Below are 13,048 nucleotides of genomic sequence, written 5' to 3'. Positions count from 1 at the left end.
CTCAAAAAAAAAACAAAAAAACAAAAAAAACAAAAAAACAAAGCCAGGTGTGGTGGTGCATGCCTGTAATCCCAGCTACTCAGGAGGCTGAGGCACGAGAATGGCTTGAACCCAGGAGGCAGAGTTTGCAGTGAGCCAAGATCACGCCACTGTACTCCAGCCCGATGACAGAGTGAAGACTCCATCTAAAAAAAAAAAAAAAAAAAAGTTATGAGAATAAAATAAAGATATGCAAAGTCTCAAAGGATTTGTCCAAAAGCTTCCTGAAAAGAATGCATGGTGGATAAATCCTTTGAGGCAAAAAGTTACAGGATCCAGGAAAAAGTGTATCTGACACAGTAAGTGAAGGAAATCCTCTGGCTGAGGTTGAAGGAAGATCCCAGGATAATAGCTTTGCATCCGACCTGGAGAACAATCATTTCAGATTGGAGCAGGAGTATGGAGGGCTTTGGAGCCATATACCTAAGAAAAAATGGAACCTGATAAAATTGATAAATTATCTGATTGTATTTGGTTATACTGAGAGGAGAGTTATACTCCTAGAAGAGGGCATGAGAATCAATTGGTAATAAGTACATAGGTAACAAAGTAAACAAAAAAAATGCATAATTATTAATTCGTGTAGAGGAACATGCAAGAAAGAAAATGTGAACATAATACTCTAAGTGTCACAGCTTGCAAGTAACATTTACATACTCCTAATAATAGAAACATTCAATATTGATATAACAAAAATAACGTTACTACATTAGGAAGATGGAGAGAGAAAGTACATGCATATTTTGGGGGCAGATGAGAGTTAAATCCTCATTTTAAAAAGAGAAGTAGGGCCAAGCGTGGTGGCTCACACTTGTAATCCTACCACTACAGGAGGCCGAGGTGGGCATCACCTGAGGTCAGGAGTTCAAGACCAGCCTGGACAACATGGTGAAACCCCGTCTCTACTAAAAATACAAAAATTAGCAGGGTACAGTGGCGTGTGCCTGTAATCCCAGGTACTCGGGAGGCTGAGGCACCAGAATCGCTTGAACCCGGGAGGCAGAGGTTGCAGTGAGCTGAGATCGCGCCACTGCACTCCAGCCAGTGTGAGAAAGCGAACTGTGTCTCAAAAAAGGAAGAAGAAGAAGAGGAAGAGGAAGAAGAAGAAGAGCCAGGTGCAGTGGCTCACACCCGTAATCTCAGCACTTGGGAAGGCTGAGGCAGGTGAATCACTTAAGTCCAGGAGTTCGAGACCAGCCTGGGCAACATGGTGAAACCCCATCTCTATTGAAAATGCAAAAATCAGCCAGGCATGGTGGCATGCCTGTAGTCCCAGGAGGCTAAGGCAGGAGAATCGTTTGAACCCAGGAGGCGGAGGTTTCAGTGAGCTGGAATTGTACCACTGCACTCCAGCCTGGTGGTAACATAGTGAGACTTTTTCTCAAAAAAAAAAAAAAGGAAAAATGCAGACATAAACAATAAGTTTTTTGTTGTTGTTGTTGAGACAGAACCTCGCTCAATCTCGGCTCACTGAAACCTCTGCCTCCTGGGTTGAAGTGATTCTCCTGCCTCAGCCTCCTGAGTAGCTGGGACTAAAATTAGTCACCGCACCCAGCTAATTTTTGTGTTTTTAGTAGACATGGGATATCACTATGTTGGCCAGGCTGGTCTCGAACTCCTGACCTCAAATGATCCACCTGCCTCGGCCTCCCAAAGTGCTGGGATCACAGGAGTGAGCCACTGTGGCTAGCCAACAACTTATAAGCTTTTAAATTAAGTGCTGTTCTGAATAGTGTGATAAAATATCCTCCCTCTCCATCCCACCCAGGATGGCAATCCTCCCTTTGTCCAGTGTATCCACACTGTAGGCAACACTCACCCACTAATCACTTAGTAGCCATCTCAGTTATCAGAGCGTATCACAGTGTTTGTATGTAAGCAACCCTTATTTTACTTAATAATGAGCCCAAAATGCAAGAGTAGTGGTGCTGCCAATTTGGCTTTGCCAAAGAGAAGCCATAAAGTGCTTCCTTTAAATGAAAAGGTGGAAGTTCTCAATAAGTAAAAAAAAAAAAACTTATGCTGAGGTTGCTAAGATTTAAGGTAAGAATAAATCTCCTCTATTCATGAAATTGTGAAAAAAAAAGAGAAAAAAACTCATGCCAGTTTTGCTGTTGCACCTCAAACTGCGAAAGTTATGGCTACAGTGCATCATAAGTGCTTAATTAAGATGGAAAAGGCATTACATTTGTGGATGGGAGACATGAACAGTAACATGTTCTGATTGTCAGCATTCGGGTTCAGTATTTTCTGCAGTTTCAGGCATCCACTGAGGGCCTTGGAATTTCCCTGAAGATAAGGGTAGACTACTGTATGAGGTATCTACAGTAGTCAAATTCACAGAAACAGAAAGCAGAAGGGTGGTTGTTGCTAGCAGCTGGGAGGAGGGGGAAATGGGGAATTGTTAAATGGGTATAGAGTTTCAGTTTTCCAAGATGAAGAGCTTTGGAGATTGGCTGCAGGGCGATATGAATGTACTTAACACTACTGAACCATACACTTAAAAACAGTTAAGATCGCCGAGTGCGGTGGCTCACCCCTGTAATCCCAGCACTTTGGGAGGCTGAGGTGGGCGGATTACGAGATCAGGAGATCAAGACCATCCTGGCTAACACAGTGAAACCCTGTCTCTACTAAAAAAAAAAATACAAAACATTAGCCAGGCATGGTGGCAGGCACCTGTAGTCCCAGCTACTTGGGAGGCTGAGGCAGGAGAATGTCGTGAACCCAGGAGGCGGAGCTTGCAGTGAGCTGAGATCGCTCTACTGCACTCCAGCCTGGGTAACAGAGCAAGACTCCGTCTCAAAAAAAAAAAAAAAACCAGTTAAGATCACCAGCTACAGTGGCTCACACCTTTAATCCCAGCACTTTGGGAGGCCAAGGTGGGCGGATCACAAGGTCAGGAGATTGAGACCATCCTGGCCAACATGGTGAAACTAAAATAATAAAAATAAATACATATAAAAATACATATAAAAATAAATACATATAAAAAATAAAAATAAAATACTAAAATACATCTCTACTAAAAATACAAAAATTAGCTGGGTGTGGTGGCGCGTGCCTGTAGTCCTAGCTACTTGGGAGGCTGAGGCAGGAGAATCCCTTGAACCAGGGATTTGGAAGTTGCAGTGAGCCGAGATCGCGCCATTGCACTCCAACCTGGTTGACAAGAGCCAAACTCCGTCTCCAAAAAAAGAAAATAAACATTTTTTTTTAATTTGCAAAAAACACATGGGTTCATAAAGGAAAACAATCATATTCACATATAATTATCAAAATATTAAAATGTTTATGGTGTAGTAACTGATTTTTATCAATGCATTAAAGATCTAACAGTAAGTCTAATAGCAATTATAATTACAAAGTGTGCTGAATGCAAACAATATTTAGATGTATCTTCAACACTTGTAATGTAAAATGAAAATATCTGTTATTTCTATTAGTAAGAACATTGCAGTTACTGCCAGTACCAGTGATCTGTTGCCTACATTCATAATTAAAGGAGATGCTAAATTTCTGTTAAAGGTTAGTGAAAATACAGATGTAATTTTGGCTGGGCATGCTGACTCATGCATGTAATCTCAGCACTTTGGGAGGCTGAGGTGGGAGGATCGCTTGAGGCCAGGAGTTTGAGACCAGCCTGGGCAACATGGCAAGATCCTGTCTCTACAAAAAATTTAAAAAATTTGCTAGGTATGGTGGCACACTCCGGTAGTTACAGCTGTGAAGGAGGCTGAGGCGGGTGGACTGCTTGAGCCCAGGAGTTCAAGGATGCAGTGAACTATGATTGTGTCACTGTACTCCAGCCTGGGCAACAGAGGGACACCTGCCTCAAAAATAAATAAATAAGTAATTTTTTTCCCTTCCAAGTTCACAAATTCCCTGAATTCTATGATCTGTAGGCCCAGGTTTAGAAGCTCTGCTTCTCTAAGCCTCAGATTTATCATCAGTCCTTAGTGTTTGACACATTCCTAACTTATTCACTCACACTTACAGGCAACTGTTTCACACTATGTTCACACCTCAACCCCAATCACTCCTCCCTCATCCTCTCTCTCAGTTGCTTCCTACTTCACTGAGAAAAATGGAAGCAATCAGAAAAAAATTTTCAGACTCCCACCACATCTGCCTAACCTCTACACTTGCACCCACCTTCTCTGCTTGTGGCCCGTTACCATAAACGAACTGCCCACACTCCTACCTAAAGCCAATCCTGAATAGATCTCATGACCTCAAACCTATTCAAGTGCACTACTGCAGTAAATCTCCTACACCATCAAAATTTTGGAGATGTTCTAAAAGTTATTTCCGTCAACATAGAACATGCTATTTCTTCCATCTTAAAACTTTTTCTTGAATCTATTTCCCCTACCATGACTCCTATCTCTCTGTCCCCATATTGAGCAAAACTCAGGTTTCTTTTTTTTTTTAGATAGAGTATCTCTCCAGCCTAAGCTGGAGTGGAGTGGCGTGATCTCGGCTCACTGCAACATTCGCCTCTGGGGCTCAAGCGATTCTCCTGCCTCAGCCTCCCAAGTATCTGGGACTACAGGTGTGCACCACCACACCTGGTTAATTTTTTTGCAGTTTTAGTAGAGATGGGGTTTCACCAAGTTGCCCTGGGTGGTCTCGAACTCCTAAGCTCAGGTGATCCACCTGTCTCTGCCTCCCAAAGTGCTGGGATTACAGGCATGAGCCACTGCGCCCAGCCTCTTTTTTTTTTTTTTTTTTTTTTTTTTTGAGATGGAGTCTCACTCCAGCCTAAGCTGGAGTGGAGTGGTGTGATCTCGGCTCACTGTAACATTCATCTCTGGGCTCAAGCAATTCTCCTGCCTCAGCCTCCCAAGTAGCTGGGACCACAGGTGTGTGCCACCATACCTGGTTATTTTTTTTGTAGTTTGAGTAGAGACTGGGTTTCACTATGTTGCCCTGGGAGGTCTCGAACTCCTGAGCTCAGTGATCCATCTGCCTCGGCCTCCTAAACTGCCGGGATTACAGGCATGAGCCACCACACTCAGCCTCTTTTTTTTTTTTTTGAGATGGAGTCTTGCTCTGTCTCACTCAGGCTGGAGTGCAGAGACATGATCTTGGCTCACTGCAGCTTCTGCCTTCCTGGGTTCAAGTGATTCTCCTGTCTCAGCCTCCCAAGTAGCTGGGACTACAAGCGTGTGCCACCACACCCGGTTAATTTTGTATTTTTAGTACAGACGGGGTTTCACCATGTTGGCCAGGCTGGTCTCAAACTCCTGACCTCAGGTGATCCACCTGCCTCAGCCTCCCAAAGTGCCGGGATTACAGGCAGGAGCTGGTGTGCCCGGCCTTTTTTTTTTTCTCTCTCTTTTTGAGACAGGGTCTCTCTCTGTCGCTCAGGCTGAAGTGCAGTGACAAAAACATGGCCTGAACGTGGATTCAAGCGATCCTCCTGCTTCAGCCTCCTGAGTAGCTGGGACTACAGGCATGCACTGCTATGCCCAGCTAAGAGACCAGCTTTATCCATTACCACAACTGTTTATCAAATTAGGATATTGTCACAGAGAAACAGAGATAGCACAGATTTTAAAGATCAACTTTATTGAAGTACAATTTACATACAAATTTTATGTGTATTGGCCTGGTACGGTGACTCACGCCTCTAATCCCAGGACTTTGGGAGGGCGAGGCGGGCGGATCACGAGGTCAGGAAATCGAGACCATCCTGGCTAACACGGTGAAACCCCGTTTCTACTAAAAATGCAAAAAATTAGCCGGGCGTGGGGCGTGGTGGCGGGTGCCCGTGGTCCCAGCTACTCGGGAGGCTGAGGCAGGAGAATGGCGTGAACCTGGGAGGCGAAACTTGCAGTGAGCCGAGATCGCGCCACTGCACTCCAGCCTGGGTGACAGAGCGAGACTCCGTCTCAAAAACAAAACAAAACAAAACAAAACAAAAATTATGGGTATTTTTTTGATGAGTTTTGACAAACGTATAGGTAATTTTATTTGTGGTGGAGGACATTAAGGTTCCCTGGGATTGTGCAGGTCCAGGGATTTAACAGACGGATCCTGGTTAGGAAACAGGACAACATTAAGGCTCTTGGGAAATATAATCAAACAGGAACAAGTGGAAACACCAAGAGCTGGCCAGAGGTTGGTCCTGGGGTCTCACTGCACCAGGATCTGGCCCTCTGGAATGCCTGGCGACTTCATGGCAGCTCCTGGCCCTCCTCAGGGAGCGGTCTCACCACTCTGACGTGTGTTTAGGCCACGAGATGAGACCTAGGACTGGGTTCTGGCTCTCTGCCCTGCAACTTTCCTGCCACTACCCGCGCCCGCATCCCTGCCCACCAGTGGGGGGCGCTCCAGTCGGTGACAGCCAACTTTCGCTGCTGCCACCACAACCGCAGGGCCCGATTACCTCTCCAGTCTATTAGAAACCGGTTTCAGATGCGCGGTGGAACGGCGGGCGGGAAAAAGCCCAAGCGCTGTCTCGGGTGCCCCTTCGGGTCAGCCATCCTCTGGTCTCCGAGGCTCGGGGCTAACTGGGCGCGAACCGCTGAGCCCGCCTACCAATCAGGCCCTTTCTCCCGCCCCTCTGCGGCTGAAACCCTCAAAGGGTTGCAGTTTCAGCTTTCACTTAGAGACAGCAACTCCAAATTCAGGGTCGCTGGGGAAACTGAGGCAGGACTGGGGACTCTGGGTGAGAGGTCAGACAGTGGTCGCGGACTCTTTCTCCCGAGAAATGGGGATAGCTCTTCCGATAGCCCAAAGCGACTCACGCAGATCCTAGAAGAGAGCGCCGAGGTCCGGGGGGTTGGCCCGGGAAAGCGAAGCGCCGCCCACGCGGCTGGGAAACCTCAGGGTGGTGCTGGCCGGAGGTGGAGCCAGGGGCGGGTTCCGGGCGGAGGGTGGGGCAGACGTGGGTTACCGGGTGTGCCAGCCAAACCTTGCACAGAGGAGGTGGCGGTGGTGGCCCTCGCCTGTGGCCCCCGTGCTGCTTGCACTCGAACTCTTCGCCATGGAGGAGCTCCAGGAGCCTCTGAGTGGACAGCGCCGGCTCTGTTTCACGCCAGCTGCCCGGACCAGCCTCTTACTGCTCAGGCTCAACGACGCTGCGCTGCGGGCGCTGCAAGAGTGTCAGCGGCAACAGGTACGGCCGGCCCCGTTCTTCTCTAGTCCCTGCCCCTGGGAACCTTGGGCCTCAGCCGGCGACCCTGGAGAAGGTGCAGGGGAGAGGGAACGGCATCCGCAAGCTCTGGCCTCCCCACCTCTCCAAGTGAAGCCGGCTAGGCAGGTGATCCCGGGCTCCGGACCCCGGATCCTGGGGATACCGCTTCACCTGCGCTCAATGGTCACATCTTCGCTCTCTCCGCAGGTACGGCCGGTGATTGCCTTCCAAGGCCACCGAGGGGTAAGTGCGAGCTCAGGGTGTGTGAGTGAGGTTAGGGCGAGGGAGCATAAACGTGGGCTGGAGGTGGAAGGTGCGGTCGGGGCCGGAGGCTGCGAGTGGTCACGGTCTGAGGTATTTCCGAGAACTGAACTCCAAATGGGGCGAGGAGGCTGCTGGGGTTGTCCCAGGGGGCTGTGGTTGAGGGGACTGTGCTGTTTCAGCCTCCTGGGGAACTCAGGCCCAGCTGCACCTGGTGTGCTAACGAGCCCTGTGGGACCCGTCTTAGTCTTACTTAGGCTGGCTCCCGGAGGAGTGGCGGCGGCAGGAGGGGGAGGGGCTGACTTCATGGGGCTTACCGTCTCCTTCCACCTCCAGTATCTGAGGCTCCCAGGCCCTGGCTGGTCCTGCCTCTTCTCCTTCATAGTGTCCCAGTGTTGCCAGGAGGGCGCTGGTGGTAGCCTAGACCTTGTGTGCCAACGCTTCGTCAGGTAAGGGGGAACAGGTAGCAGGCAAGAAAGGGTTTGTGGAAAGTGGGGGAGGGAAATGTGGAGAGGTGCTTAAGAGCTCACCCCCCTATTTTTTTCCACCACGCCTTTCCAGGTCTGGGTCTAACCGCCTCCACTGCCTGGGCTCACTCAGGGAGCGCCTCATTATTTGGGCAGCCATGGATTCTATCCCAGCCCCATTATCAGTTCAGGGACACAACCTGCCTGAAGATGCCAGACATCCTGAGAGCTGGCAGAACACAGGAAACTATTCTGAAGGAGATGTAGTATCACAGCCACAGATAGCACTAGAGGAGGTGAGGCCAGAAACTGCAGGGAGTTGTGATAAGGTGGGGCAAAGGCTGAAGTCCAAGGTATCCCAGTACTCCAGGGAACCAAGTGCTCCTGCCACTTTCCCCACCAGGTGTCAGTGTCAGATCCACTGGCAAGCAACCAAGGACAGTCACTCCCAGGATCCTCAAGGGAGCACATGGCACAGTGGGAAGTGAGGTACTTGGGACGGGGTGGGACTAACATGGGAAGCTTTGGCATTGTCTTCCTTTCTAATCTCCACTCTTAAATGTTGTAATAAAAGATCCAGTTCCACCTCCTACCCTGGTCTTCATCTGTCCCATTCCCTGAAAATATCCTAGAAACCAGACCCATCTTCCAAACAGAGAACCTGTTCAAGCGCTGCCTTCCTCTGCCAGCCGGAAACGTCTGGACAAGGTAAGTTAAAATGGCAAGGGCATTTCTTTTTTTTTTTGTAACATTGGTATAATGAAACAGTGGCAAAGACTATTTTGAAGAGCACTTTTAGTCAAGTGAAAACTTAGAAATTGGAAGCTCAGGCCGGGCGAGGTGGCTCAAGCCTGTAATCCCAGCACTTTGGGAGGCCGAGACGGGCGGATCACGAGGTCAGGAGATCGAGACCATCCTGGCTAACACAGTGAAACCCCGTCTCTACTAAAAATACAAAAACTTAGCCGGGCGAGGTGGCAGGCGCCTGTAGTCCCAGCTACTCGGGAGGCTGAGGCAGGAGAATGGCGTGAACCCGGGAGGCGGAGCTTGCAGTGAGCTGAGATCCGGCCACTGCACTCCAGCATGGGTGACAGAGCGAGACTCTGTCTCAAAAAAAAAAAAAAAAAAAAAAAGAAATTGGAAGCTCAGGCCGGGCGCGGTGGCTCACGCTTGTAATCCCAGCACTTTGGGAGGCCGAGGCAGGTGGACCACCTGAGGTCGGGAGTTCAAGACCAGCCTGACCAACATGGAGAAACCCCGTCTCTACTAAAAATACAAAATTAGCCGGGGTGGTGGCACATGCCTGTAATCCCAGCTACTCGGGAGGCTGAGGCAGGAGAATCGCTTGAACCCAGGAGGCTGAGGTTGCGGTGAGCCGAGATCGCGCCATTGCACTCCAGCTTGGGCAAAAAGAGTGAAACTCTGTCTCAAAAAAAAAAAAAAAAAAAGAAAGAAAGAAATTGGAAGCTCATTATATAGGAGGAATTTTTTTAGAGACAAAGTCTCTCTGTTCCCCAGGCTGGAGACTCCTGGGTTCAAACCATCCTTTTTTTTTTCTTAGTCTCACTCTTGTCACCCAGGCTAGGGTGTTGTGGTATGACCACAGCTCACCACAGCCTTGAACTCCTGGGCTCAAGTGATTCTCCCTCCTCAGGTGGTGTGTGCCACCACACCAGGCTCATTTTCTGATTTTTTTGCAGAGATAGGGTCTCACTATGTTACCCAGACTAGTCTTGAAATCTTGCGTTCAAGCGATTCCCCCACCTCAGCCTCTGAAATGGTTGGGATTACAGGTATGAGTCACTGTGCCCAGCCTAGGAGGAATTCTTGAGAAAAGAACATATTTAGGAAGCTCTTGGCTGTTTATGTCACACAGATATTTTCCTCAACAGAAACGTTCAGTGCCTGTGGCCACTGTAGAACTAGAAGAAAAGAGGTTCAGAACTCTGCCTTTAGCGCCAAGCCCCCTACAAGGCCTGACCAATCAGGATTTACAAGAGGGAGAAGATTGGGAGCAAGAAGATAAGGATGAAGACATGGACCCCAGATTAGAATGCAGTTCTTCAGTTCAAGAAGGTGAGTTAATGAAAGGAGGGTAAAAACGCCAGTGGAAAAGACTTATAATCACTTGTGTTTTCTTGATTCCTTCCTAGATTCTGAATCCCCAAGCCCTGAAGATGTACCAGACTATCTCCTGTGAGTTCCCTTGCTTTTTCCAATTTCATGAAGCCTTGTGCATATATTAAGATATACTTCCTGGAAGCTGAGGGCTTTTCAGGGGCAATGAAATTGAAGGTGACAGCTCTCTGCTCCTGGCAGGCAATACAGGGCCATCCGCAGTGCAGAACAGCAACATGCCTATGAGCGGGACTTTGAGACAGATTATGCTGAATACCGCATCCTGCATGCCCGTGTTGGGACTGCAAGCCAAAGGTTCATAGAGCTGGGAGCAGAGATTAAAAGAGTTCAGCGAGGAACTCCGGAATATAAGGTAAGGACAGGACCCAGCCTAGCTTTCCAACTCTACTGGCCATTAACCCCCTGCTAACCACCCATATGCCTGTGTTCATAAAGTGACTAAGCAATGACAAGGAAACCTGTTTGAAGGGAAAAATTAGTCTGTATCATTGTATCATTCAGTAGAATGAGAAGGGAAGTTACTTCTCTTTTTTGAGACAGTCTAGCTCTCTCAGGCACAGTCTTGGCTCACTGCAACCTCCACCCCTTAGGCTAAAGCAATTCTCGTGCCTCAGCTTTCCGAATAGCTGGGATTATAGGTATGTGCCACCATGCCCAGCTAATTTTTGTATTTTTAGTAGAGACAGGGTTTCAACATGTTGGCCAGGCTGGTCTTGAACTCCTGACCTCAAGTGATCCACCCACCTCAGCCTCCCAAAGTGCTGGGATTACAGGTGTGAGCCACTGCGCCTGGCCCCTCTCTCTTTTTTCTTTTTGAGATGGAGTCACTTCGCCCAGGCTGGAGTGCAGTGGCGCGATCTCGGCTCACTGCAAGCTACGCCTCCTGGGTTCACGCCATTCTCCAGCCTCAGCCTCCCAAGTAGCTGGGACTACAGGCGCCTGCCACCACGCCTGGCTAATTTTTTTGTTTTTAGTAGAGATGGGTTTCACTGTCTTAGCCAGGATGGTCTCTATCTCCTGACCTCATGATCTGCCCACCTTGGCCACCCAAAGTGCTAGGATTACAGGCGTGAGCCACCGTGCCTGGCCACCCCTCTCTTTATTTCTTAATGTTGAACTCAGTGCTAGTATTTTCTGTTTCAGGTGCTGGAAGACAAGATAGTCCAGGAATATAAAAAGTTCAGGAAGGTAAGACAAGGTCGGGGAATGGAAGCAAGCAAGGTAGAAATGGGAATTTTTACTTTTTGACATGGATGCTTTTTCTCTGCAGCGGTACCCAGGTTACAGAGAAGAAAAGCGTCGCTGTGAGTACCTTCACCAGAAATTGTCCCACATTAAAGGTCTCATCCTGGAGTTTGAGGAAAAGAACAGGGGCAGCTGAAGTTATCAAGGGAATTCTTGAGCCTCTGCTTAGTGAAACACGAAGGAACAAAGCAGCTGTAAACTAAATAGAATGCAACTATCTGCTTTTCTTTTGCTGACCACTGGAGTCCGTGGTGGCAAGTAGAGAGTTGCTCTAGCTTCCTGAGGTTTGGTTTTCATTGTTAATTTTTAGGGTGTGGGCACTGTGCAAAGACTCCATAGCTATGCCTAGGAGTTTAGGAAAAGTGACAGAGGCTTGGCTTTTTTACCTTTAGTTCAGCCAAGTCATTTTCAAGTCCTGAGAAATGACATCATCTTCAGGATAAGATAATGAGGACATTAGACAAACCAAACTAAGTGAATTTAGTCTACTAGCCTCCCTAAGGAAACAGTAATAATAACTTTTGGTAAGAGCTAAAATAACTTGTAGCATACCTAGATATAATGGGAAAGGGCCTGGGTGTTACCCATGTACTGAAAATGAACTTTTTTACCAACATGGCTAAAAAATTAAAACTGACTGCTTCTGTGTCCTTTGTACAAGCTCATATGTTTTCCTTAAATCTTCCAAGGCAGGTGGTTCTTAACCCTGCCTTCACATCTGAGACACTTTTGGGGCTCTCTAAACAATTAGATCCCTGGACCCCAGCCCAGATGTTATGAGTTAGAATCTCCAAGATTATGGTTTAGACATCTTTTACTTTTTCCAAGCTCTGTGTGTGACCAAGATACATACTTTGCTGTAAGGCTCTACCAAATTCATCTTTTTTTTTTTTTTTTTTTTTTTTTGAGACGGAGTCTCGCTCTGTCACCCAGGCTGGAGTACAGTGGCCGGATCTCAGCTCACTGCAAGCTCCGCCTCCCGGGTTCATGCCATTCTCCTGCCTCAGCCTCCCGAGTAGCTGGGACTACAGGCGCCTGCCACCTCGCCCGGCTAAGTTTTTGTATTTTTAGTAGAGACGGGGTTTCACTGTGTTACCCAGGATGGTCTCGATCTCCTGACGTCATGATCCGCCCGTCTCGGCCTCCCAAAGTGCTGGGATTACAGGCTTGACAAATTCATCTTAAAATTGACAGCTACATACTGTATTTATATAGTAGGAAGAAAATTCTTTTCTGAACATAGGAATTCCTAGGATCACCTAAAGTAGCGCTCCTACCTCAAATTATCCAGTGACTGAAAACTATAACTGGGCAGGATTTGAATTTACCTACAAAAGGAGATAAATGGTTTAGTTGGACAAAAGATCACTCTTCAGTCCTTTCTGTTCCTCATTGTTACAAAAGAAAGTGGATGCTTTACTCATAACTAGGAATGATACCGCCTTTCCCAGTTCTACTGAAGGGGGAGGTTAAAGGGCCACACCCTAGGCTTTGGGAGATAGAACTGCACCCAGCAGTGTCAGCAATTCCTGAAACAACTTGGATGAAACCTTGTAATGCCACACCCTTGACAGGGCATTTCTGGGCAGAGAACAGTCCTTGGGAGGTATAAATATGCAGTAAGCTTAGCTGCGTGGCAAGGATAAACAGGAACCCATCCTTAGGGCATGGACAGCCTAACAAGAAAAGCCCTTCACCTGTTCTCTAATCACCAGGGTAGGCCTGGGCAATAAACATGTAAGGAGAGAAAGAG

At 47.9% G+C, this 13,048-nt stretch overlaps 1 protein-coding gene across 3 annotated transcripts; it reads left to right on the top strand.

Moving 5' to 3' along the window:
• Positions 1 to 6,789: 6,789 nt before the first annotated feature.
• Positions 6,790 to 11,928, top strand: ELL3 (elongation factor for RNA polymerase II 3). 3 transcript variants are annotated; one of them, XM_077939299.1, is made up of 11 exons: positions 6,790 to 7,165; positions 7,391 to 7,426; positions 7,781 to 7,893; positions 8,006 to 8,207; positions 8,315 to 8,400; positions 8,568 to 8,619; positions 9,804 to 9,987; positions 10,065 to 10,107; positions 10,231 to 10,402; positions 11,194 to 11,238; positions 11,321 to 11,928. In XM_077939299.1, exons 1-11 carry the CDS (start codon positions 7,034 to 7,036, stop codon positions 11,429 to 11,431), a joined length of 1,176 nt encoding a protein of 391 aa, XP_077795425.1. In that variant the 5' UTR covers positions 6,790 to 7,033; the 3' UTR covers positions 11,432 to 11,928. The 3 variants fall into 3 exon arrangements, with proteins under 3 accessions (XP_077795425.1, XP_014997588.3, XP_077795424.1); XM_015142102.3 differs by having other exon boundaries at positions 8,544 to 8,619; XM_077939298.1 differs by lacking the exons at positions 6,790 to 7,165; positions 7,391 to 7,426 and having other exon boundaries at positions 7,428 to 7,893; positions 8,544 to 8,619.
• The last annotated feature ends 1,120 nt before the right edge of the window (positions 11,929 to 13,048 follow it).

The sequence above is a fragment of the Macaca mulatta genome, chromosome 7 (genome assembly GCF_049350105.2).
Source record: "Macaca mulatta isolate MMU2019108-1 chromosome 7, T2T-MMU8v2.0, whole genome shotgun sequence".
NCBI lineage: Eukaryota > Metazoa > Chordata > Mammalia > Primates > Cercopithecidae > Macaca > Macaca mulatta.
The sequence above is the reverse complement of the archived record's forward strand: the minus strand, read 5'-3'. Positions and strand labels throughout refer to the sequence as shown.

Excerpts from the sequence above, each read along its gene's own strand:
- ELL3 (XM_077939298.1), top strand. The coding sequence starts at position 7,562 with ATGGGGCGAGGAGGCTGCTGGGGTTGTCCCAGGGGGCTGTGGTTGAGG. Across the intron at positions 8,401-8,543 it reads ATGGCACAGTGGGAAGTGAG|AAACCAGACCCATCTTCCAA; the intron begins GTACTTGGGACG and ends AAAATATCCTAG. Across the intron at positions 10,108-10,230 it reads GATGTACCAGACTATCTCCT|GCAATACAGGGCCATCCGCA; the intron begins GTGAGTTCCCTT and ends TGCTCCTGGCAG.